At 57.6% G+C, this 25,612-nt stretch overlaps 7 protein-coding genes across 7 annotated transcripts; 3 read left to right on the forward strand and 4 right to left on the reverse strand.

Moving 5' to 3' along the window:
* Positions 1-44: 44 nt before the first annotated feature.
* On the forward strand, positions 45-2,767 carry P884DRAFT_219665 (uncharacterized protein; the record flags this gene model as incomplete). The annotated part of the gene is made up of 2 exons (XM_069439418.1): positions 45-487; positions 649-2,767. 2 exons carry the CDS (start codon positions 45-47, stop codon positions 2,534-2,536), a joined length of 2,331 nt encoding a protein of 776 aa, XP_069299078.1. The 3' UTR covers positions 2,537-2,767.
* Positions 2,768-3,753: 986 nt separating this feature from the next.
* Positions 3,754-4,117, reverse strand: P884DRAFT_321295 (uncharacterized protein; the record flags this gene model as incomplete). The annotated part of the gene is made up of 1 exon (XM_069445403.1): positions 3,754-4,117. A coding segment is annotated over one exon (364 nt), but the record flags the coding sequence as incomplete, so codon positions are not given.
* A 3,752-nt stretch (positions 4,118-7,869) lies between these two features.
* On the forward strand, positions 7,870-10,165 carry P884DRAFT_256986 (uncharacterized protein). The gene has a single exon (XM_069441100.1). The coding sequence runs from the start codon at positions 8,324-8,326 to the stop codon at positions 9,719-9,721; it is 1,398 nt and encodes a 465-aa protein (XP_069299080.1). The 5' UTR covers positions 7,870-8,323; the 3' UTR covers positions 9,722-10,165.
* A 2,312-nt stretch (positions 10,166-12,477) lies between these two features.
* P884DRAFT_196172 (glycoside hydrolase family 61 protein) lies at positions 12,478-13,731 on the reverse strand (the record flags this gene model as incomplete). The annotated part of the gene is made up of 3 exons (XM_069437959.1): positions 12,478-12,842; positions 13,073-13,339; positions 13,431-13,731. 3 exons carry the CDS (start codon positions 13,729-13,731, stop codon positions 12,478-12,480), a joined length of 933 nt encoding a protein of 310 aa, XP_069299081.1.
* Positions 13,732-15,629: 1,898 nt separating this feature from the next.
* Positions 15,630-16,781, reverse strand: P884DRAFT_276010 (fatty acid elongase; the record flags this gene model as incomplete). Its single annotated transcript, XM_069442902.1, has 3 exons — positions 15,630-15,964; positions 16,020-16,302; positions 16,359-16,781. The coding sequence occupies 3 exons, from the start codon at positions 16,779-16,781 to the stop codon at positions 15,630-15,632; spliced, it is 1,041 nt and encodes a 346-aa protein (XP_069299082.1).
* A 1,821-nt stretch (positions 16,782-18,602) lies between these two features.
* Positions 18,603-19,435, forward strand: P884DRAFT_268102 (cytochrome c oxidase subunit VA-domain-containing protein; the record flags this gene model as incomplete). Its single annotated transcript, XM_069442173.1, has 4 exons — positions 18,603-18,790; positions 18,958-19,003; positions 19,092-19,209; positions 19,314-19,435. 4 exons carry the CDS (start codon positions 18,603-18,605, stop codon positions 19,433-19,435), a joined length of 474 nt encoding a protein of 157 aa, XP_069299083.1.
* Positions 19,436-20,813: 1,378 nt separating this feature from the next.
* P884DRAFT_195564 (uncharacterized protein) lies at positions 20,814-24,806 on the reverse strand (the record flags this gene model as incomplete). Its single annotated transcript, XM_069437916.1, has 3 exons — positions 20,814-21,953; positions 22,033-24,513; positions 24,597-24,806. The coding sequence occupies 3 exons, from the start codon at positions 24,804-24,806 to the stop codon at positions 20,814-20,816; spliced, it is 3,831 nt and encodes a 1,276-aa protein (XP_069299084.1).
* Positions 24,807-25,612: the final 806 nt, after the last annotated feature.

Raw genomic sequence — 25,612 nt, forward strand, 5'->3', positions numbered from 1 at the left:
CCCCCGCGTCCGTCACGGGACTTTCCACCGCGGTCCAGGGCACAATGAAGTTCTTCAGGCGAAAGGACAAGCGGAAGACCGACGGCGACAGCGGCCATGGCCGGATGCCGGGGTTCGGCGGCAGCTCCCTCGGAAATGGCAAACACTCGACCCCGGCGCACGGCGGGTACGGGCTCGGCGGTTCGCGACCCGATGCCCGCCGACCGTTCGGCTCCCCCCCGTCCGGACCCTACGACCCGGATACCTACTCGCAGTCCGCCTTCACCCAATTCCCGCCGACGCGCGCCTCCGCCGCCCTCCTCGCCCGCCTCCCGGCGGCCATCCTCGAGCGCATCTTCGTCTTCGTCTGCCCCCACAGCCGCGACGAGACCTACTCGACGTGCGAGCAGAGCTCCGTCGAGGATACCTGTATGCTGTGCGACCTGCGCGACCTGGCGCGCTGCGTCGCCGTGTGCAAGAGATGGAAGGAGGAGGCTGTCAAGCTGCTGTACGTCGAGAGCACCATCATGCCCGCATGCTACTTTTCCTCCGTCCTCTTCCCTTCTACCAAGCGCCCCTCCACCCTCCCTCCCCTCCACCTCTTGGTGGTAAGATGGGCCCGGAGGAAGCACAACCCCGCTGACCAGCCTTTGCTTTCCCCCGTGCCAGGTACCATAGCATCCGTATCGACAGCGTCCACTATTGCGAGCTCGAAGCCGTCCTTGCCGAGCGGCGAAAGCGGCGATCCTTCTTCGACCGCAATGGCGAACCCGAGGACCCCGCGCAGGCCCGCCTGAAGCTGCTCTGCCGTACCCTCCGGGAAGATCCCGTGCGTCGCGGACGGCTAGTTCAGTATCTCAAGATGCCGTACATGCTGCGCGAGTCCTGTCAAGCAGACCTGGCCAGGACCATCGCTGTGACGCCGAATCTGCGCTACGTCGACTTGCCCGAGGGCTTGTTCACCGACGACCCCGCCTTCCTGACCCTCCGCCTGGAGGTGCAGGCGCGCTGTCTCGAACTCCGCAAGATGACATACGCGGAAGGCTCCGAGAACAGTCTTCAGGCGCTGGCGACGGGCAAGGTGTGGACCAACCTGGAGGTGCTGGAGCTGATCCGGATCGAGATGGAGCCCGGCATGCTGCGCCACGTGCTCGGCTGCCTGGGGAACCTACGCGCTCTCAAAATTAGCCAGACGAAGGCCTTCACGGACGAGACTCTGGAGTGGAACGACATGCTGCCGCTCTTCCCGCCGGTGGAGGAGTTCATCCTCAACGATGTGCCCAACGTCACCTGCGAGGGACTCAAATCGTGGCTGATGCTTCCCGAGGCGCGCCAGGCCCTGAGGGTGCTCACGCTGAACGGGACAGGGGCCCGGGTGTGGGCGCTCCAGGAGCTCCTGGCCTACGCCCCTAACCTCAAACATCTATCCCTCACGGACCGCGTATCCGCGACGCTGCCGGCTGCCGCCGGATCGCACAACATCCCGCCGCTCTCCTCTGCCAGCCTCGAGTCGCTCCACTTCGAGATCACAGCGGCCCCATCCACGCCCAAGTACTCCAATGTCAGCGCGAGCTACTACAACTACCTAGCCGGTTCCCTCCTCTCGGGCGGGTTCCCCAACCTCCGCGCCGTCTACGTCCGCGATCCCAACTTCCCCGACCTCCTCCTCGGCCTGCCCCCGCCCGCACCGGCCTACGCCGAGGGCCGCGCCGCCCGCCCGGCAAGCAGCGGCTCTACCTCGCCTTTCTCGTCCCCTTTCGCCTCGCCCTCGACCTCGCCGAAAAATAACGCCATCAGGGGCCCCCACGGCAGCCTCCCGCCCTTGCAACCCCCCTCGGCGCCCTTCGCCGGCGGCGGCCGCGGCCACCGCCCGCAGGGTTCCCTCTCATCCCTCAGCGGGCCCTTCGGCTCCTCATCTACCAGCCTCGGCGTCAGTCCGCAGGGCATAGGTACCAGCCTCAACAACAACAACAACAACAACAACCCGCGTTTCAGCAGCAACAACCCCTTCGCCGCCCTCGCCTCCTCCTCCTCCTCCTCCTTCTCCGCGATGGCAGGAGGGTTCATGAACCTCCCCGCCAAGCTGGAGGTGTTCACCAAGGGGGAGGACGACGACCAGCTGGGGTGGTCGTTCGTGCAGGTTGGCAGCGGCGCGGAGGCGTCATCATCATTACTTGGAGGAGAAGGCGGTGGTGGTGGTGGAAGAGGAGGAGGAGGAGGAGGAGGAGAAGTTGGAGGTCGGAGGAGGGTGAGGGCGGACGGGGGCGAGCGGCCGCTCAGCAGCTACGGGCTCGGGGCGGACGTCCTGGGCGGGAGCACGGCCGGATGGAGCAGCGGCGCGGGCGCGCGGCGGAGCGTGCTCGTCAGCGGCGTCGGCGGCGCCGGGAACGGGTTCCTGGCCGTGCCCGGGGAGGGTTCCGGTGGTGGTGGTATGGGCGGACAGAGGAGGAGGAGGGAGAATAACCTGAGCGTTAGCAGTCTCGGGGAGGACGAGTGGCCTAGGCCGAAGAGCAGCACCGGCGAGAAGAAGAGGGAACGGATGGATCTGTGGCGGTAGATGTGTGTGGGTTTCGTGAAGGAAGGGGGGAAAAAATTGGAGGAATTGATCGAGACCGCGCGGGGCTGTGGGAAGATGTGATACGCGGATAGGTTGGTTTTCATCGTCTGGTGGGAACGGTTTTGCCCAGGGGTGTCAGCTGCCAGGTGCAAAGCAGGGAGCGGCCGCGGCAAAGTGGGTGCTGGATTCTACTACTCCTCATGGGGAATGTTGGCTGATGTACTATACCCCCTTACCGGTTCATACGAATATTGAGAATTGTCGAAGCCCAGAGTGCTTGGTTTTTGGGGAGGGAGGTAGGTTCCCCCGTCGCATTGGCGAACATTAAAAACTGCACGTTCTCGGCCCCGAAAGCCCTATAACTTTGCTTTGAGGTACAGAAGCGTCGTGGTTCTCCTCCCCATCCCGCCAACAAGGAAGGCATGCGGCCTCAATTAGATATATATGTTCCCTTTCCTCGCTCGGGAAGAAAGAGACCAAGGCGGAGAGAGGAGGAGGTCCGTTCCAGAGGAGACGCTGACCCGGCCCGCATGCGTGTATGTACGTACGTACACATGTGCAGTACATAATCCACCCATATATGTAATCCGCACGTACAAACACTACATCCTCGGAGCCTCTTTTGTCGGGCACAATGGGGAGAGCGCGCAGTCAACCAAGGGCAGGCATCTCAACAAGACGAGGCGAGTGATTACAGTTCTTGTCTGCTCAACTAGGCCCAGGTAAGCCACCCGCAACAATGGCAAAGTCGTTTACGATGTCGAGTTTGCTGCTGCTATCGAGCAGGGATGTATATATATATATATATACATATATATATGTATGTATGTATGTATGTACTGAACAGATGTGCATGGAGAACAGCTTATTACTCACTTTAGAAAGGTTGTTGTTTTCAGCTCTCCTTATTTTACACTTAACTTTCTGCATATTTACAGGGTCCAAGAGATGGGGGTGAAGATCAGCAGCGGGGTTCCGGAAGCATCGCGGCACAGGCCGCCATCCGAGCAGTGTGCGTGTGGCGTGGCCGGCCGATCGCTCACGAGGCTTACCCTACCTGTTCTTCGGGATCTATCTTGTCTATGTATGTTCGTGCACTTGGAATACCGGAGGGATTTCAACCCATACGTCCGTCTTACGGAGCACTGACTCTTCAGTCGGCCGGCTCCTCGTTGCGTTTCTCGCTGCAAGTTGTGATGGTTCCTCCGAATTCACGCAATGTGATAAAAACGGACGAGGTGACTGGGTGGAGCCTTGGACGACGTCGACCGGCTCCTGCTGCTCGCAACGGCCGTCCGGGGACGACAAACAGGCGCACTGCTGAGGGGCGGCAACGTGGCCCGCGCCGGTCTGCGGCCGATGACATAGATCCAAGAGGGCGCTCTCATCGCTCGTAGACCTAAGAGCAAAGAGGTTGAAGGAAGTGGCGCCAGGTAGCACGGCTGCCGGTGCCAGGTTGGCCTTGATGAACTTGGCTGAGGCGGATAGGCCACATTGCGCTACAACTTGACCTCCCGGTATGCCGCCGATGGTATCTGCTCTATGGGGGGCGACTCCGGCCAGCGGGCTAACCGGCTCGCTGGCCGGCCGTTGTCCATACTTGCCTGACCGCTGTTGGCTCGAGTAGGACGTTCTGGAAGACAGATAGGTCACACTTGACAATTTCGAGTCCGAAAGGATCAAGTGGCTTTATAAAGGAAGCGAGTGAAGAGGCTGTAGCTTGACTCAACAGTCAGAGCCAAGGAATTGCAAACTGCAAATCACGCACAACCGCGAAACAAGCGCACTGCTTCGACGGCATGAACATTTGTGCTTTTGAGGTGGTAAGTTATCTCTCCGCACACCAAAAGCGGGTGGCTCTTGTTCCGGAATGGCCTTGACACTTGGATTTGCCTGGTTGGTGTGACTTGTGATCCATACCATAACGACAAGTCAACCTGAACGGAAGAGAGGCGGGCCATGTTGGTCCCGCGCCGTTTTGCCGCATCGACATCGAACGCTGAGGCGACATGCGCTTCAGCTCGCCATCGCGTGAGAACCCCAAGCGCGGGATGCAGAGCACCCGGTAAGATGGGCCATGCTCCGTCCTCCGGTGCAGCCCGCTCGGGGCAATGATACGTCTTCCTGACGTTGGCTCAGCCGAGTCAGCCTCGCGCTGTGCTTGTCGGTGGCCTCGGCGAGTCTATTTCTGTACCGCGACGAGTCATGACCAAAATGAGGAAAAAGTTACCGTTTTGGCTGGCAACTGTTTCCTATTTTCTTGACCGAGACGAGGAATCCTCGTTCCCACAGCCATAAGCCGTCGAGCTCAGTAGCCGGGTTTCCCATGTGCATTACATACGAGAAGTCCGTATTGGGCCGTGATTATTGTCAATTCGACCGCGAGTGCGTCGTCCCCGAGAGCTTTTGACTAATCGGTGGAGAGAGGTGGCACAAAAGGGCCTCCAGTTGGTGTAGGCGGTGCGTTGTGGGGAAGGTTTGAAGCTGAAGCATTTTTAGAAACAAACCCTTCCCACTAAGTGTTACGTACTGTACTGTACCTGTATGTATGTACAAACGCACCGTATGATGACCCTCCCCAGCTGCACCTTCCCCAGATTGCAGCTTCATTCAGAGCGCCTGCCATTGCTCAGATAAGAGAGTGATTACTTGGTAAAGAGAGAACAGGGGAAGTAACCACCAAACTTTCGCTCGCAGAGGCGGAGAACGCGAAAGCAATACCGCAACCATCTCTGACAAACAACCTGCTCGCGCTAGCCCAAGCATCATGAATTGTTTGGCTGGGTCATGAACTCCATGGAACTTGGACCAACGGCCAACAGCCTTCGTTAGGAATGAGCATGACGCGATGCTGGAGGAGGTTACCTGCGCTACGAGGCAGGCAAAGTGCACTAACTATGGAATGCACCTACATCACTACGTAGTGTAGTCGGGATATCGTAGGGTGCCATAGTTTGCGGGACCGCTCGGCGAACATCGGACGAAGATAACTCCCACCTCCATGGCTGAGGTCGAGGCACTACACTACGTAGTAGTGTTGTAAGCTTCTGCAGCAAGTCAAGCCGAGTGCTACGGTGACGTTGGAGGCACCTTGAATACCTTGCGCAGCAGGTGACCCAAGAAACCACCTGCTAATCTGGTTCCAGGGGGTGGGAAAGCTTCCGTTCCGGTCGCTGCCAAACCTGATTCAAACCGATGGCCTCGCTCGAGCGTGCCAAGCCCGCCTATCTGAAGCAATTGAGAGATCGCTCGTGTTTCGAGTCCCTTAGCCACGAGGGCCGTTATCAATGTTTGGGGTGCAAGAGGCTTGTGCAGCCCTCCAGATCCGGGACCGGAAGCGCATATCTCCTGCTGGGAATTCGGGGAGAACGTGAACGACTGGCTCGCATACTTGGTAGCGCGTAGCGCCACCGGGTAGGTGAAGCAGGTAATTAGTGGTTGGTAATGGTGTATCTCATAGGACCGCCAGGGGCAGCTGGAACGAAAAAAAATATGAAACGAAACGGGAGGCAGGGAGTATCTCACGCTCCATGCGAATCGTTCGTCGAGTTTTACCACGAACCTTACCCTCATGGGACCGCCCCGGGGCTGTTCGAAGATCACATCGATTAGGCCCCCGCTACGCCCTCGACGATCTTACACGAAGAGCCTTGGAACAAAGACGCATTGTTCTGCTTGTCATGGGTCATGGAATGACTGCAGAACGGAGAGCAAACGGCGCACTTCCACAGAAGATCGCCCGCTGACAACGGTCGCAGAGGGCAGAGGTTCACGTGCGCGCTTGCTCATTGATTGTACGGAATAATTCGCAAATGAGCGCATGGAGAAGGGCAGTGCCGTGCTGAGAATGCCGATTCTCGACGTACAAAGACCAGAAGAGGCTAGAATCTAAGGAAGTTTGTATCGCGGAGGTAGAAGTCGGACGTCGCACTCTGCTAGTTCCTTGTCCCGGTGCGACTTAATCGATAGCGCATAGCGCACTTCATTTTAGTGCTTGTAAGACGGAGGTACTCCGTACACCATAAGACTGTCATCGTCTGCATTTGAGGATTATTTTTATACGGCATTCTCCAGCACAGTTTGTAAATGCACATGCGCAGTACCTCCCCTTGTAGCCGCACCACAGGCTGGCCATCGTTGGGTCCCTGCTTGCGAGGCCAGCCATTGAGGTTGGTCCAGCCGGTTTATTATCATGACATCGAAGCGACACCATACGAGGGAACAAAGGGCAAACGCGGCCAGCTAGGAGGGCACTTGTTCGTTTTTGGCGGCCGGGCTCGGGATCTCTGAGTCCGCGCCGCTCTCACATCAATCTGTGAATCCATGCTGCAAACGGCCTGACCTGGCGGTCGGGCAGGTTTACTCAGGCTCAGCTGCGGTTAGTTAAGCGGTCGGCGGACAAGGCACCGGGCAGGACGAGGAACTACCCGACCCTCGTTCGCAGGCCCAGAAACTCCCCAAACTTCCCCGGCATTAATTGTTTTTTTGTGTGCAACGGCGACAGCTGGGAGACTCCTCGGAAAGAAAGCCTGGCTGGGGCTGATGCTGATGACGACGAGGACTGTGTGTGCGCAGGCCAAGTTTGCGCAGTGCTGCGCAGATCCCTCTCGGGTCGAGCGGGCGAGCGAACTCCACGAGCTGAAGGTGGCTGTGACGTGACGGAAAACTGGATTTCCGTCGAAAACCCATCGCAGCCAGCAGTGCAAAGCGTTTTGGGCTCTGGGGTTCCCAAAGCGCCCCTCATTCCCGTTGCTAGTAGGAAGTCGAATCTTGAAAAATGCAGGTCAGTGAAGTGCGGCAGCAAGGTGGTAGTCTTGGCAATGGACTTTTGAAGTTCGATAACTGTAAGGTTGAGAATTGGTTCTACCTGAAACACCGGCCGCGGCCAACCAGGGCTCGCCATTCTGGCAGCCCTCGGTGGGCAGCCCATAACACGCGCCCACCTCCTCCGAGCTCAAACAGAGAGGGCCGTCTTTGACCCGGTGGAGCATCAATCAGTGACTCTCTCTCCCAACCGTCGCCCAAGTTTAGAGACATGCCAGATCGATACGGTACTGCACAGTACATACACACAGTACGCTACCTGGTAACTTGCTGCGCACCGAAACAGCTTTCTTCAGGAACCAAAAAGTCTGGACCCACTTTCCCTGCTGTGGAGGCTTGAGCAGGGATCGACGGCAGCAAGGGGACCGGGAGCAGGGGTTGGCACGCACGGGCGTGTCATGCGACGGGCAGGCTATTCATCCGTTCTGCTCGTAACGGACTCCGTTGTTGCCCCAGTCACCCACTTCCCTGCCCTGGCTTGCGACAACGCAACGCAGCGCCACGCCACGCCGGCCGGCTGTGACGGCGGGCCCATCATGGCAAGACCGTTACGGACTCCTCTTGGCTCCTTGTCTCTCCTTTCGCGAAAGGAGCAGGGGAGCTCCGGGGATGGGCCGCCCACCTTGGGCACGCACCACACGCTCGCTCGCTCACTCGCTCTTTGCATGCATTGCTTGATGCGCAGCAATAATAAAATAATATTTCTAACCCACCCCGCCAATCCCTCCTCAGGGTCTTATTCTACATACTTCATGCCGCTTGTCGCGATCTCGCCAAGAGTCCCTCATTCTGCCCAGGCGAACCCCGAGAAACTCGACAATTTGTCTCCCAGCAAGCCCGTCCTTTGACGCAACAAAGCCTCTCCACCAACCAGCCTTTCCGACCCAAAACCATTCTCTCGCTCTCCTTCACGCTCCTCGCTCTCCCACCCTTCCTTTCTCCCTTACTTCCTCCCTCGACGCGATGTCGCGGGTGGACCAACAACAACAACGGCCCTTCGCCTCGGTGAAGGCAGCTCGCCCAACCAACGTTACAGATGGCCAGGCGCTGGACGGCAATCGCGAGTTCCGGCTCTCGTCCAAAGCGGCCACGTTCGACGAGCCCATCTTTGACAGGTTCGAGGATATGGACAACCAGGACACGCTGATCCCGAGCCCCAATCCAGGGCTTGCCAACGACGACGAGGTTCCCCAGCTGCCGCCGAAGAGCGCCCTCCGAAGGTCCAAGGTGCTCGGGGGCCTGGGGCTGAGTCTGGGCGGTGCCGACGGAGCGGCGGCAGGGCTCGGCCAAGCCACCACTCCGCACGACGTCTACCTCTCGTCCGAGGAGGACGCCTCGTCCGACGCCGACGACTTCTCCGACCACGACTACGACTACGACTCGAGCGTGGAGGATCCCACCTCGCCGACGAGGGGAGCGGCCCATGAGGGGATCACGGCCAGGGTGGTTTCGGTGGTGTTCTCGGGGAAGCCGTCCATCGTGGACCTGCCCGTCTCGAGGAGGCGGCCCCTCTCGGGCAGCTCCCTCGCTACGACGAGGACACGGTCAAGCACGGACTCGTCCGCCGCAGTCAGGCGCTCCACCACCGCCTCCACCGCCGCCGACACCACCACCACTAGCACCACAACAACAACAACCACGTCGGATACGGCCGAGGACTGGCCAATTTCGCCAGTGAGCACGGTGTCGTCACGGCATTCGCGCCTCAGCAAGGACGGGGCGTCGCATAACCGGAGGGGCTCGCTCTTCTCCGAGGTGCTGGTCAAGAAGAGGCCGCCCTTCCTCAGCATCGACCCCTATGCCAACGGCAGCGGCTACCCGCTGGAGATTCCCAAGGCGCTCGACAGCCTGGAGGGCGAGACGCGGTCGGCAAAGGCTCCGCGCACCCCGACGACGCTGCTCAAGGGCGTCACGAGGTCGCTCAGCCTCAGCCGGAGGCGGAGCCGGCCGAGCCTGAGCTCGCCCCAGACGGCCGTCCCGAAATTGGATACCTCGCTTACCATCTCGTCGCCGAACCCCAACAGGCACTCATCATACTCGTCGTATCTCTCGCCCACCACGGAGGAGGAGGAGGCACCCGCTTCTGAGCAGCAAGAGCAACAATGGCAACAGCAACAGTCACAACACCTACAACCACACCACCACCACCAGCAACAGGAGCCAAAGACGCCCATGACGCCCGTCACGTACACGGATATACTACGGGCGGTCAAGCGCAGCGCCACCGTGGTGGGTGCGCCGTCGCCGCCCAGCGACATCATGTCCCCGACGGAGCACTCCCCGGCGACGGCACGGAGGGGGATCCTGAGCGGGCTGTCGGTCAGGAGGAGGAGCGTCAAGGTAATGGGAAAGCCTAACTAACTGGAGGAAACAACAGACAGCGGAAAAAGCGAGGCACGGAGGAGAGGTCAATTCTTTTTTTCCACTTTCGTCACCGTCTTTCGGGAATAATAAACTGGGCGGCTGGAATGGGGATTTATACCTGCGGGCGTTCATCATCGGGGGTTCGGGTTAAGGCGTTGAGATGGGAAATGGATGGCGTGTTTTGAGGCGAGCGGGATCTACATGACATGACATTGGTTTGGGTTGTCACAAATTTTCTTCTCTCTTTTTCTTTTGCTATGAAATGACGATTGATACCACGGCACAGCCACCAACCCATTGACCTCCTTCTTCTACGGTCAAGGGCAATAAAACAAGCAATTGCGCCACAAAACTGATTATCTCGTTTGCATCACTACGCTGATGGGTGTGTGATTGACCCAGGTCAAATTCGACTTTGGACTTTGACTAGACTACCAAGGGGGTTCGATTGGTTGTTGATCAGCTCAGCTCACTGACTCGCGTTGCACATCCAGCAGGACATACGTACATACTCTCGTACTTTTAAGACAATAGTTATCCGTGTTCCCATTGTCATTTGTTTTTTTCTCACTCCTCTCTGGGGCTCCCATACACGAATGAGTCGCGCGGTGAGTACCAGGGTCGAGAGGCGAGCGCGCTCTGACCGCGTCCCAATAACAAATATTGAGGTGGGAAACCTGGAACGCGTTCGGAGGATGCGGATTGCGTGCCGCCGAGACTTGGAAGTCTCATCTCCCGTCCCTGCTTTGGTCATGCGGGTAATGAGGGAGGGGTGAGAACTAAGGCATGCAGGCGCCCTTTCCCTGAGCACGATAGTTACCACCTTTTACCAAAGTTATCACACTAATACATTACGACAACGCGTACCACTCGCTGGGGTTTTATCTAGAAGAGAGGGAGAAAGGCCCTGACATTCTCCATCTCTCCGGCTTTTTTTTTTTTTTTTTTTTTTTTTTTTCGTCGATCCACGAGATAACGCTTTCATTTGAGCTTTGTACACTCCATTACTTAGGCACCAGCGAGCCAAACACCGGGATCCAGAGAGCAGCGAGCGAGATGGTGTTTCAAGAAAGCTTCGCGCCGTGTCTCGGGGGGATGGATGGTTGATGGTTTCGTTCCCGTTTTCTATACGCAGTAGTCAGTGTACAGTACTCTTCCCCTCTTCTTCCCCCTCGCTCGCTTTCCCTTCCTGACCCTCCAATTCTTCTTCTTCAAGAGGCCTGCCCTATTCCTATTTCATACATTGCGCGGAATACACCGGAGTGTTCGCGAAGTCCAATATCGGGTAGCGCCCCTCGCTTCGTCTCAAGGCTCGATGCAGCTGCAGCGCTCCACCCACGGAACCGGGTTCAGGAACACTAGTTAGTCTTTCCTTTTCTTTTTCCTTTATTTGGATAAACAAGACACGATAAGAATGAATCATCCTCTGAAACGCAGGTACGCACGCAACGGTAACCGCCGGTTTCTGCGACACTGCCAGGGGCGGGCACCGTGCTGCGAGACACGCCTGCTGGCGAGAAACAAAACGCGAATCTGGTGACCCAGGGTCTGTGTGTCTCCCTCGCTCCTCGGCCCCCGGTGGCAATGATGGAGATCGTGGGGCCAGGGGTAAGTTGAGGTTTGGTATGTAAGTCATAGCGTTGGCCACATTGTGCTTCACACTCCAAGGATGCATGCGCAGCGCCTGGGGTATCGAAGAGTTTCAAGTAGTACCAAGTAGTTTAATAGTTAATCCTCGACCCCGCGGGGGCAGGGTAGGAGAATGGCAGTTGAAACAGAGCACAGGCCGGGGAGCGAGGATGCCGGCTGCGGCAAGGGTGATCACCGGTTTCAGGGGGCAATTGGGAACGGTTAACTAGTTTACAAGTTGAACTAAGTATCTGACATCATCTGCAATGTTACGTGTACTGTGTTACTGTGTACGTATCCGTACTGTGTAGTCCGTACTCCGTAGTGGATGGAGGGGGGTAATTTGGTACTTAGGTGGCACATGGAAGTGTAGTTTTTTGGCGTACCTTACCAAAAGTGCACGCGGTTAACTCCTGCCTCATGTACGGGCTATATATTGTCTTGGGGGGAAATAACGGTGCCATATCCGTTTTTCTATAGCGACAACGCCAGCACGCTTCTGCTCCCTGTCCTTGGCGATTCCTGTACCATGTATGTACCAAGCAGGAGCTGCTTACATACACTGATCTCGAGGGGAAAGCGCGATCGATCGGTCCAAAGCCGACCGTTGTTGGCCATGCGCAAGGCCCCTGCGGCCTAGTTATCATCGAGGCCGCGAGATAAGCGAGGACCTACACCACGTCCGTATACGATCAAGTAATCCGAAGCTCAACCACGTACGCCGCGCACACATACTAATCCGACGTACTAATCCGACGGGCGGCCGACAAACCCAATTGGCGACCCGGCCTGAAGAAACGGCCTGACAAACCGGCCGCCTCGGTCTCCATCACCAACCTGCTAAGCCACCATTTGTTGGTTTGGTACATCCATACATACAAATGCGTAGGTGAGTTGAGTAAGCATGGAACGTTATCACGAGGTATGCATGTATGCATGTACGCATGTACTGACTGGACTTCGATTTCGCGACGGGACGCGAGCTAACCGCGCCGACACGAAGTCGAGAAGAAGCGAAACAAAGGTCAACTCTATACAAACGAAGTCGGCACGCGCCAGAATCATCCGCCCCTAATCCATCCTTCTCGAATGCCCGCCACCTCCTTGTTTCTTCTTGGGGAGCTCTAGGGGAGGCACTGGCTGTAGTATTCGTTCGACACCTTGCAAGTTCCCTGGGCACAGGTGGTCGGGCCCGTGTAGCCGATGCCGCCGCACTGCCCGTACAGGGGGACGCTGCCGCCGCCGCCGCCGCCGTTGTTGCCACCACCGTTGTTATTGTTGTTGTCGTCGCCGCCGCCGCCGTTGTTGCCGCCGTCGCCGCTGCCGGAGCAGGAGATGGGGCGCGGGCCGGGGATCGGGTACGAGCGCCCGCCGTTGGTGGGCTTGCCCGAGCTGTCGTAGATGCTTAGCAAGATGCCCGGATCGTTGGCCGAGTAGGCGCCGGGGAACGAGACAAAGTCGGAGCCCGAGTTGGTGCCGGAGCCAGTGACTGATTGTTCTTGTTAGCTCACTCTGTTTTTTTTTTTTTTTTTTTTTTCTTGTCTTTTTTTCCCTGTCTTGTCTTTCCCCAATCCTCTCTTTCGTCGTCTCTCATTCCTCTCTTCTATCCCTTTCCCCCTTCGTTGCTTCTCCGAAGATGGAAGGAAAGGGAGTAAAAGAAAGAAAAAGAAGAGAGAAAGGATCAGAGAGGACACGGAAGGAGAACAAAGATCGACGCACCTTCGATCTGTGCGCAGCCCATGTAGAACTGGGCGCCGCCGGGGCTTGAGGCGCTGTGCAGGGCGAGCAGCTCGACGCGCATCAGGTACTGGCCGGGGGCCACGCACGACGGCAGGTCGAAGTAGTGCCAGCCGTTGTTGGCGATGAGCTCATCGACGGCCCACACGCCGTTGTTCAGGCCGCGCTCGGCCACCTTGAACCACCTGAGGCCCGACGGCGACGCCGTCGCCGCGTTGTCCACCTTGGCCAGGTAGACCTGGATGGGGCCTGGATTCGGTGGTCAGTCACGCGTGTTCCTGGGAGCCATCGCCTGTCCATCAAGAACGGGGGAAGAGAGAGGCATCATCGATCATCATACCCTTGTGGGAGGCCGCGATCGGGTTGTCCGGGTCGTTGGCGCCCTGCGGCCCGCCGATGACGTGCTGCCACCACGCGCCGACGCGGGCTCCCGCGGGCACCTTGATGATGGTGCTGTCGTGGTACACAATGTTGGCGTTGCAGGCCATGTTGGCATCGTTGACGTTCTGGATCGGGGAGTTGCTCGACGGCGCCCGCACCCCCTTGAGCTGGCCCTGGTCCTGCCCGTTGACCGACACCCGCTGGAAGATGGCATGGCCGCTCACGGCGGTCGCCAGGGCGACGAGGCTAAAAGGCTTCATCTTGGTCGCGCTGTGGTCCTTCTTGGTATGAAATCCTCTTTCTGTAGGAGAAAGAAGGGGGGGACTAGAGGAGGTACCGTGCTGCTGTCGGTGTCTGTCTAGATTCCACGGAAGAACGCTCTCTCTTAGACGCCTTGACTGACTCTCACTCTCTCCTCTTCCAAGAACCCGAGGCGGCCATTCCCCTAACATATATATACATATTCTATATTTGTCGACCCTCTTCCTACTCCTCCCCCTCCCCAATAACATCCTTGCGGGTTCCCCATCTTTCGGGAGCCAGCGGCCGCCGTCACCGGGTTTGGCGACTACTCAAATAGGAAGCGGAAGCAGCCTCCTTGACAGAACGACATTGGGCTGGCTTGGCGCGTTCCATCGGAGCCACCGATTGAGCTCCCGCGTTCTAGCCCCCCCGGGAGCTTGTGCGCATGCGGCTCCATCTTCAACGCCAGACCACTTGTCCACCCCCGGATCTCCTCCACTCCTTGCAACCTTAAGGCGCCCACGAACCCGGTCTGACGAGATTGGAAGGGGTGGGTAAGCCCCCGACACACTAAAGGTGGTCCGCCAGAGCCCAGCAACAACACAATCTCTTCCTCGTTGTCACCCTGACTGACGGCATCGGTCCGAACTCCGGCGCTGCATCCCGCCCGGCGGGTCGAGGGCTTCCGACGGCTCTTGGGTTCTAGATCCGGCCCCGTTTCATTGCTTCGATATGGGTTAGCTTGGCGATTATATACCCACCTCCTTACACTAAGGTTACCATCCTTCGGCAAGCTCGCCCTCCCGGCTGTGACGAGCCCGTGTAGGTGTGCAAGGCTGGAATCGGGCTGCCCTGTTCCCCTTCCCGGCTTTGTGGTGTACGGCAGATTTCTCCCACTCCATGCCCTCGTCACCCCAACGAACCGTTAGTTCGTAATAGAGTACATACATGATATGGCGACGGCTCAGAGCTGTCTCCCCCGTCCCGCCCGCGTCGCAAGCGAGAGACGCAAGAATCCCGACGGCGAGGTCGGTGGGCGAATCCTTTTCGTTCAGAGCGCTGGACAACTCGGCCCTCCTTGGTCCTGGCGCTGCGCCGTAGCATTGAGCAATAGATTGATTATTCGCTCCCCGAATGAAGCTGCGCATCCATGACGAGCAACCCTCCCCCGCGGCGGCCATGTTGGGGAAACCTTGAGAGAAAGTTGCAATGGCCCGGCAGCAACCCAACCTTCCCTCCGGCTATTCTTTCCTCAGTTATGCGTCCGAAGAGACACCACGGTGATATCAAGCTCAGCCCTGGAAGTTCAACCGAATGCTATTATTAAGACTGTTTATAGTGTGCGCCTCGCTCTGTATCCGCTCGGGCAAGTAGTACATGACAAACGTATACATAACGAAACGAAGGCATGAAATCGAAAGACTCAGACTCGAGTCTGCACCGTGTCTCGTCAGAAACCGTGCGCCTCCAGCCCCGCGGACTGGTCTGCAACCTTCTGTTGCCTTCGGTTGCAGCTCGGCACGACGACGCCGGCATTAGATGTGTCGCTCGCTCGTTGGTGGGAGACCGCTCCTTAGCCCATCCATCATTATACACGCGCCTTCACCGCCGTCATGATACGACCACGCCCTTGAATCCCCCGTACGTCATCATGAGAACACCAACACCCACACATCCCCCCGGAGTCCCCGAAAAATGACCTTTTTCCCCCATTATAACTCCGTGATGAATACCGAGATGCCGTTATGATAGTGTCGAGGAAATTGTGCCCAATTTTCCCAAAGGCACATCTATTTGCCCCCGCACGGCCATGTGTTGTACAAATCACACCCGTCTATTATCCTGGCTGACGCGCCCTAAAATGGGGCGCATGCGCTCACACGTATCGCTCCGCCGCCTTCCTCGCGACCCTCTCCTAGGCTCTCCGCAAGCGCGTGGCCAAGCCGTTGGTCTTGACGCCAGTCGATTTGGCGTCAGTGTTGGCATAGCCGTTGGCGTTGGCGGCTGTGCCATGGATCGGGTCCGGCAGAGGCGCCTGGCTCATCCTCCGCACGGCCTTGCGCCCGCTCGGTCGCTTGCCGTCCTTCTTGTATGTGGCAAGGTAGAACGAGATGAAGAGCAGGAGGTAGGAGCTGAGGATGGCAATGCCCGAGAAGGCAGCGAACTCCTCGCCCGCGCACTTGCCCATGTTGGGGACCCATGGGAAGTAGGTCGAGGCGAAGTAGGTCCAGGACGCGAAGTACACGAAGCCTACACTCGGTATCAGCTTTGATCACGAAGCGGTAAGGTACGAAATGCTGCTTACCAAGGTCGATGATGAACTGAATGATCTGCAGGCGCGTGATCCACTCCTTCCACCAGATCTTGACGCCACGCGCGCTCTGGAAGTAGTACCAGTACATGACCACGTGAACCATCAGGTTCAGCAAGATGACAACCCACGAAACCGACGTCGACCCGATAAGCTGCGTGTAGCACAGGAGAGCCGTCGCGCCGTGGTGATAGCAGTGAAGGAAGGTCAATGGCTTCTTCTTGAGGAAGAGGAAGCAGGTATCCAGAAGCTCGAGGTACTTGGTAAGGTAGTTCAACTGAGGCATGTCAGCGCGTCTGTCGCCCCCGGCATCGCGACGGGTATTGAGCTTACGTAGTAGAGAACCACCAGGGGCTGGGTCCAGCCGCCCTCAATGGCGCAGATGGCATGGAAGATACCATGGCGGGCAACAGTGGGGATGATCTGCTCCATGAAGAGGGCGAGCAGGATGGCGCTGATAGCGGTGAGGTAGAAGTTGTGGATCAAAAAGAGCGTGCGCAGCTTGAAAGGCTCACGGTTGCGCATCAACTCCCGGCCGCCAAAGATAACTGTGTAATAGATGACGATGAAAATGCTCGTCTCCTTGAGGGTCGACATGGGCGTCACGCCCGGCTGGAACCTGAAGTCATCGGCTGGGTAACCGACGACATACTCGAACGCCTTGCTGAAGATGGGCCAGAGATGGATGCCGAACGGCCGGTCCAGGGTCGGCACTGGCAGTTTGTCCAAGAGAGCCAAGGGAGTTTCGGTCGCCATTGTCCGAGAGGTTCCGCAGAGGCGGGATCGACAGTTCTGCTCGCACGGCGCGTCAGCAAGTGTTTGTCGCGACAAGCTCTGGGCGGTTATGAAGGTTTGGAACACATTTGGGACAATTGCATGGAACACTAACCTAGTGATGCAAGATTTGGCGACGCGCCAACACGTCGAGAGAATATGGATGGATCAAGTCTACTAACCGAGCCACCAGTGAAAGTAAAACGACAATGATGGCCGAGTATCAAGAAGCCAAAAACAAAAGGGACTGAATTGAAGAGAAAGAAGATTGGGAGGGCGGGGGGGGGGACAACACTCTCGCACACCGGGAAACTGGAGACGAGTGCGGGTGAGAAGGGTCAACAATGGGAAAGGAGGTGCCGCAAAGAAGGCGGTTTCAGAAGGTTTGCGGACAAGCCGCCAGATATTTTTTTTAGCAAGTCCACCCCGAAAGGGGGAAGCCATGAGCACGCAGAGCCAGACCCTCATTTCCTGGCATCTGCATGTGAACTTTTGCCGCCCAATCAGGACACAGGAACCGGCACCGACAGATCCGCCCCACGATAGGATCCTGGGCCTCGGATCTTGGGACTCTTTTTTGATGGGGTTCCTGTCAGCCACCACTGCACGGAGTCCTCCGTAGACTACCACAGTAGTTAGTTGATTCGTACCAAATACACTACAAATAGTTATCTGTATGTCGCATAATAAACACCGCTCTGTGAGAAGCAGACTTGTCAAGTAACCCTTAAATCTACCATGTGCGTTGTGTGCAAGATCAACGATAGTGTCTCATCAACGGCAGCCTGGCCGCATGCTCAATTTGTTTCTCGATCAGTTGGGCATTGGTGACGGGATGGCTGACTCGAGTTCATTCGGTCTCTTATTTTTTTTTTTTTTTTACCCCAACGTAACAAGCTGTTTACCTGGAATCCACTTGTATGTACAGCATTTCAAATCTTCGGTGCTTCAAGCGAGCTTTTCAAGCGGAGCCGGAATAGGGGCATATGCGTCCTTCACCAGGCGATCAACCCGACGATTGGCTCAAGCCGGGAGGTGCCGAACACGGCCAATTGTGAATGCAGAGCTCCGGGGGCCGAAGAGTCCGTGAGCCCGGGCTCCGCGGACCCGCGATAGCTTCGTAGTTACAGGAAGGACGCCCGCCCGCACGCAGAGGGGTGCCACAATGTCTGTCTGTGCTACAAACCAACCTAGCAGTCTCGTTCGCTGGGTTGACGCCCGCCAAAACGACGACCACCACCTTGTTGCGATTGAGTGTGTGCTCCTGACGTCAGCGACGAGACAACCCGACCGGCGTGGCACAGTAGACAAACGTTTTCCGAACTGCGAAAATGCGGCGGCCCGGGCTTTGTTCTCGGTCTTCGGGTGTTGCCGCTCAAACCTCAGCCACACCTCGTGGACCCGACGGCTCTCTGCGTAGCAAGTCAGTGAGGATGTAGGCCACATCTGAGGCCAGCCACAGCAGAAACTCGGACCAATGCGCAGAATCTCATTGGCGGGGTTCAGGCAAGCAAAGCAAAAATGCCAACGCTAGTCACTTAAGCGAGCAGCGAACCTCGAAACAGCCGAAAGATCATTCGATACCAATCGATGCCAATATCCGAGGCTTCCAGGATCAGTCAACACCAACGCACACGGCGACTTGGCCTTGACTGCACCCAATTCAATTGCGAAACCAAAGCTCTTTCCGGGCCAGCCCATTGTTGTCGAGCCTCCCCGCTCCACCAATTGCCCGCCACACCACAACCCCCCTCCCCCGACACGGGATATATTTTTCCTTCTTGCTCGTTCTCAAGTGCGAAAATGTCGGCGTCCCTGCTCCGTGTTGCCGCTCGCGGCCCCTCCAGCATCCTTCGCGCCAACATCGTCGCTGCCCGGCCGCAGCCCGTGGCCGCGCGCGCCGGCCTCGCTGCCTCGACCAACAGCTTCAGCACATCGGCCCGCCTGCGCTCCGCGCACCAGGAGGAGACCTTTGAGGAGTTCACCGCCCGGTAAGTCGAACGCTACCGGCCGTTTTCTGGAGCGAAAACAGAGAGCTTTTTTCCCGAGCTCCGCTCCCCATGACGTGACCGAGCTTTGGTCCAACCCGCTTCGACCTCACACACACCCACGGCTCCCCCGGCTCGACCAATTGCTTACTGTTGGTGTGTGTGACTAGCTACGAGAAGGAGTTTGACGGTGTCCAGGACGTTTTCGAGCTCCAGGTAATGCCTCCCATCCCGCCCGGCCAGGCCGTCCGTCCCCATCCTCCGTTATCCTCCGCTGACCCCGAATCTCTTCCCAACCATTTAGCGCAACTTGAACAACGCCTTCGCCTACGATCTCGTCCCCGCTCCCTCCGTCATCGCCGCCGCTCTCAGGGCTGCCCGGAGGGTCAACGACTTCCCGACCGCCGTCCGCATTTTTGAGGGTACGAACTGAAGAATCATCTCCAACACGGGAATACATCATCCCGGGTCTCCTTGCACCCATCGCAGACAGACGGGCGCAGCTAACAGTAGCAACCCAAACTAGGCATCAAGGCTAAGGTCGAGAACAAGAGCCAGTACGAGCAGTACCTGGAGGAGCTCAAGCCCCTGCGTGAGGAGCTCAGCATTCCGCTCAAGGAGGACCTGTACCCGGAGGAGGCCAACTAAATCGAATCTCTTGGTTGTATCCCCCCGAGAAACCAGCACAGCCTTGTCTTCACAATGCCTTGGGTGATATCGTAGCAACAGCTCCCCTGGTCCATTGGGTTGTCGAGGGTGCCGCAAATCAATCTGTATGTGTCCTGACCTAGATTCTGTTTACCATGTCACATATAAAGGAGAGAAAACTCGAGCCATTGAGTCATCTGGGATGAGATGGTGTCGTCTGAGAGTTGGTGGTGAAGCGGGGGGAAGCTGGATGTAAGAAGGTAGAAGAAGGAAACAAATGCCAAGTTCATTCCTGCCTTGCAAAGCATCTCCGGGGGGTGTATGATAGATATCTTGGGACTTCAAATTTGGGTAGCACGCAGCCGGTGGCGTGAATTACCACAACACGCAAGACGGGACGGCAGGATTCCCTCTCCATGCAGGCAAACAGATGTTTTAGGTACTTCTCGACCCTACCTTAAACCTCAGACTTTCATTTCTCCTGGCATCGTCCTCCGTCCGGCCGGCCGAGCGCGCTGGCGAAAGAGTCGCTGTCTGTTTTGACACGATGCAGAGGGATATCAGGAAAGCGAGAAGCAAGCAGCAGAGACGGACGTACAAAGAATGGGAGGCATGCTGCGTATTTCCCCATCCTGGCAGCTCCGCCTTATCTTGTCCCAACCATTCCGGTGTCCCCCATGGCCTTTCATGATCGCCCAATGTCCCAAATGCATGCAATCAAAGAGGAATATAAACCTGCCCCATCCTTTGCTCATGCAATCAGAGCCTCGACTCCCGACCGACCAACCGAGCAATTAACGAAAACCTCATCCGCCCCCCCCCCCCCCCCCCCCCCCCCCAAAACAAAAAAAAAAAAAAAAAACCCTGAACCCAGGCTAAGACTGAAATTGGGGCCAAATTGATCGAGTAACCAGTAAAGCAAACAATGCATCCCGCGTCCCGATCCCACGCGTCCAAGTTCGGCCGGTTGTTGAGATGAAGTCCCACGATCCTTCGCCTTAGTTATCGGTTCCCGAACTCCAGCCCCGTGTAGCGTGCTCAGAAGAGCAGCCGCTAGGAGATAGCACCGTTTGACGTAGCCGGGGCCGGCTTGCTCGCCAACGTTCATTGGAAGGGAGCACAGGTAGTAGACCCCCCCGACCCGCCGTAGCTGGCGGTCTGCGCCGTGGTTTGCCGACGACGAGTCGGCGACTCATCTGCGCGGACACGGTTCACCCAGGATCGGAGAACCTGCTCGGTCCGCCACGCGTGGTGGTCCCTCTGCTGAATCCTGGCATCGCGGTGACTTCTTCCTTCCCCACTCACCGGCAACCGACTCTGAGTCCGACCGAGTGCCGCCGCTGCTCCTGCCACTGCCGGCCTCGTTGCCTCCTCGTTCCTACTCTCGGAGGTGTCCCCAGCGGCCGGCATTCGTGGCGGGAGGGAAGTAGGTCATGCCGGGAACCGGGCCTGCACCGCCGCCCATGCCTGGCCCGTCGGAGCTAATCAGTGGCGCGGGACTGGTGCCTCTGCTACCAGCTCCCATACCACGCGCGGGCCGGGGACTCATGACGCCCAACCGCGGACTGCGAGGGACACTAGCCTGACGCGTCTCGCGCCGCCCGTTCTTCAACACCCTGAGCTCCTCCTTGGCACGCTCCAGCTCGCGCTCACGATTCTCCAGCAACGCTTGGAGTTCGTCCACTTGGCGAGCAATCTCGGCCATCTCTCCCTGGGCGTGCATCTGGTGGATCTTGCGCAGGTTCTCGCTCGCCCGCCGCTTGTATTCTTCGATTTCGCTCTCGAGTTCCCGGTATTCCTGATTGAGCTCCGTGTGCGCATTCGACGCGTCTTGGTACGCCTTGCGGCTGTACTCGGCTTCACTTTGTATTATGCGAACCTTTTTTTCCAGCCTTTCGACGGCGGCAAGGGCCTCGGCACGGTCTTTCTCCGCTTGGGCGAGTCTCGCAATTTCCGGTACGGCCGAAGTGGCGAGGGCGTTATTCGCCTCGGCGAGCTTCGACTCCAGCAGCTTGTTCTTCTCTCTCAGAGCCTCAATCTCGGCCGTCTGAGCCTCGAGGCGCGCGGTCGCAGCTTTCTCTCTCTCAATCGCCTTTTGACACTGTTTTTCGAATGCGCCGCGGTCGCGAAGAGCTTCCATGTACTTTGGCTGAAGTGACTGGACGGTGCGCTCATAGGACCGTAGTTGTGACTCTAGGCTGAGGCAATGCTCGCGCGTCTTGGCCTCGATAGCGCTCTCCGTTGCCAGCTGGGACTCTAATTCCGCAATCTGAAGAGTAGTAGGGTAAGCAACAGGCACTTTTGTTCGGGCAACAGGCGATTTAGGGTTTACCTTGGCTGACAGCTTCTCGAGCTGCTCCACGGGCACTTCAATCATTTGCACGGCAGTCCCAGCGACTGTGTGATGTGCGAGCGTCTGCTTGAGCAGATCACTCATCCTAGCCGGAGTCGCGTTACGGGACGGTTGCTGTGATTCTAGAAGCCTTGGTCGCTTAGCGATCCCCTCATCAAGGTTACTCTATTAGTTTGCGTTAGTTTTATTGTCTCCTGGTCGGGGGAAAAAAAAGATTGACCATTATGGGTTCAGTATAGCTTACCAACGCCCGTTTCCTATCACCGGCTCCGATCTGAGCATGGGACTGAGTGCGCTCCTGAGAGCTAAGCCAGATCTCAAAGATGTCGGCAGGAAGCGGATGGGGTTCCCAGTCCAAGCCGACTTCCGGGTTCCTCAAGAAGGCGGCGAACTTCTTGGCTGCTTCGTGCGGCTCGCTGTTCTGCCGATCGGGATTCCTGAGGTAATCCATGGCGGTAGCCGTTGCCACATTGAGTGCGTTGCGCCTTTCCAAGCTATCGAGGTCCTGCTCGACCTGGTCAAGTTGCTGGTCGATGTGGTCCAGGGAATATATTGCAACGAGGGACATGATGATCGGTGCCGTAGACTCGAAGCCCAACGTCTGTGGCAGTTCGGCAGACCTGGCTGCGTGATCGAATGCGATGACGACGTCAACTCCCTGAACTTTGGTCAAGTCCTGCCCAACTGTAGCAAGAACAACTGAGGCTCCTTCCGCAGGCACGAGCTGCCCCGTGGTGCCCTCTTGTCCTAGGACTGTATACGGGCTCCCTGTAGTTGAGATGACTGCTTCCAGGTATTCAAAGACTCGGCCGGGCTGAGAGAAGATGAGGAACCGGAGGTTGATGTCCCTCAGCTCTTGGAGAAGTTCGTAGACGAAGGAGAACTTGCTGTTTGTATTAGTGGCGTGCTTCATCATGTCCACCTTGCCTAGTTCGGGAAGGTCTTCGTCGTAGGCGGGCAGATCGCAGAGATTTAGCAACTGTTCAAAGATGGCGTCGATCCTCGACACCAACGAGGCGTCTGGAACATCCGAGAACGAGTTTGAAAACACCTCTCCGAACTGGATCAGGGTCGATTTGTTCTCCGAAACCGTGTCGAGATACTTCGCCCGGGTATTGGCAGCCATGGGAAGCGTGACGGTGATATGGCGTCCTTCTTTGTGGCTGTCGTCGTCTTCGTCCTGCTCGTTTTCGCCCGAGTTTAGGGGATACTCATCAGGTTGGTCCGGGGAAGCGGCGGTTGTATCCTCGACATCTTGATCCGGTAACTGGTTGCTAGTGGTAAGGTCTGCAGGAGCTACTGTCTCCTGCGGCTGTTCATACTCGGCGTGTCCGCCCATAAGGGGAGCATCCCCTTGGGGTGGTTGCCACGAGCAAGAGTCGGGTGGAACGGCAGAGGCCTCCAAATGCTCTGCAAAGTTCTCAGGTGGTGGATTGATGGCCGACGGGGAAGCTAGTTGAGGTTCTTCTTGGTTGCTGCCAGCAGGCGGATCTCCGGACAATGGCCCAAAAACCTCGGCCTGTATGCGGCGAACCGTCTCAAGTGCCGAAAGCCGTGGCGCTTCTTCACCGGAGCCTTCCATTCTCTGGATGCGGGGAGTAAATGGTGCCGGCGAGTTTCTCTCGTTTCCTGGGCTGATTTGGCCGGGAAAGGGTTGCTGCGAAGGCGATCTCGAGCTTCTCTTGGGTGCTCTCGGGACGGTATCAGGCACCACGTCAGCTGGACTTTGAGCAATAGTCGTCGAATTCTGGGTAAGGAGGCCTGGATTGTGGGAGTGGAAAGAGATGCGTTGAGCAGCTTGGTTCTCGGAGCCAGATAGAGAGGGATCGGCCCCGAAAGCTGAACTGTGTTGCTGGCTGCTTTCGTCCTGCTCCTGATACGGAACTGGTTCTTGACTGGTGAATCGCGGCCCTACAGTACGACAAGACTGTGTTTCGGCCCCAAAGATGGATAGCTCGAAGTTCGGCTGGGTGAGGAATCCCTCCTTCCAAGAGCTATCAACCAAGGGTGGTGCGAGCTGTGATTGGAGCCCTGGGCTAGGGGGCGCAAGGCTCTGTGCTGCCGACTCTATGTGCGTCTCGACTAGCCCTTCTGAGCGACCGCTCGCGCGCTGAGAAGCTCCGGGCTGGCGAGAGGGTATGTCGAGGTCAGACCGGCTGATTTGAAGCTCGACTTCTGGGTCCTGTGCACTTCCTCGTTCGCATTCAATGGGAACGCTGGCGGACCGGGCCGTAGACTGGGTCCTCAGGGAATCGAATGGGTCCTGCGAATCCGGAATCGTCCGCTGGCTTACTGGGCCGGCGACACGCTGCAAGTCCTCTTCCTGGGGGCCAGCCGCGTCCGCTGGCTGCGAGGAGAGCGCGGACTGAGACGAGAAGACGCGCAGGTATTCGGACGGGTCGAAACCGGGAGGGCGCGAGATCTCGAGGACTAGCTCGCCCTTTCTTTGCGGGACTAACTCCACGTGCGCCCAGCTACCAGACTGGTCGCCGTCGGTGGAAGTGTAGCCGGAATCGACGGACCGCCTATGGCGTTTCGATGCCCTCTCCTCGTCTTCGGCGTCCCAGAGCTCCCTATTCCGCTTCGCCCTCCAGTTGGGGTGTAGCACCGGCCGGCTGCCGGTCTCAGCGGTGGAACTTGAGCTCTCGGGCGCAATGCCTTGCCGCCGCCGCTTTTCTCTCTCCCAGTCTGCAACAGCTGCTCTCGTGACGTTCTCGGCGGGCTCCTAAATGCGGGAACACGCTGCGAGTTAGCAGAGCGCGCAGACAGGCATGACATGGTACAGCCTGTGCTGGGGGATAGGTTTACCCAGGTCGGATCGTATCGCTCGCCGGTGGCCGGGTTATCGGCCCAGTCTACTTTGTACAGTAATCTACCCTTCACAAGCTTCTCGTCGAGGATGTCTCGGATCTCGTACAAGGCGTCGTCGGGAGTCTGTTCCCGAGTTGCTGATCGGGGTGCTGCTGCCCGTCTGCGGCGTTTCTGCTTGGTAGACTTGGCCGGGGACCGCTTGCTCATTGACGCGGCGCACTGCTGCTGCTGTTGCGCAAATCGCTGCGATGCACCCGCCGCGAAACCGATCGCGAGTAGGCGTGGTTCAGCGCCTTCGAAAGGAAACGCAAGCTACCCACGCACATCAAGAACACCGTCCCCCAGTATCCTCAGGATGCGCGAGCAACGCAGACGGCTTGCACGCGTTCCTGAACGGGTCGACGTGTCGCGTGGTTGGTGTAAGGCCTGAGTTTCCCTTTGGAGCTGGTCCACTGACGATTAAACGTTAGCCACAAGCTCGGCCGGGCTCGCATCACCCCACACCCCTGCTTGCCCGCAGCGTAGCGTTAATTGGCCAGCCGTGCGATCAGTCAGTGGAAGGAACAGCCCGCTGTAACAACTAATATATTGGGACCTTCGAGAGAGTCTGATTGACTTCCAAACCTTACAGAGATGCTATCTTGCGATCGTTCCTGCGCTGATTGTCCGATTGAGCGTCCGTTGTTGGGCACCCAGCAGATTACCGTGCTGGAATAGTGAAATACAGAACAGAGTCCTGTAAAGTAATTGACAATCGCCACGATGCCCTTGTTTGGAGACTTTTTTTCTGGACAAGTGATGCCGTAATGTACGAAAGGTCTGTTCGAGTGGGAGAGATGAGTCGCTTTTCTTCGTTTGAGGAAGGGCAGTCCGAACTTTTAGATAGCGAATGTTGTGCCTTAACTATTTTAACCAGGGCTGGTCAATGAATCGGACAACAGCAACAGGAGCTCCTATTGTTGGGCTTACTCCAATCGCTGCAGCTAGATAATATGGCTCTCTAACCAGCCAGC

The sequence above is a fragment of the Thermothelomyces heterothallicus genome (assembly GCF_042370625.1).
Source record: "Thermothelomyces heterothallicus CBS 202.75 unplaced genomic scaffold P884_scaffold_6, whole genome shotgun sequence".
Taxonomy (NCBI): domain Eukaryota; kingdom Fungi; phylum Ascomycota; class Sordariomycetes; order Sordariales; family Chaetomiaceae; genus Thermothelomyces; species Thermothelomyces heterothallicus.

What these genes read in the sequence shown, in the direction of transcription:
- P884DRAFT_256986 (XM_069441100.1), top strand. Translation starts at nt 8,324, where the DNA reads ATGTCGCGGGTGGACCAACAACAACAACGGCCCTTCGCCTCGGTGAAG.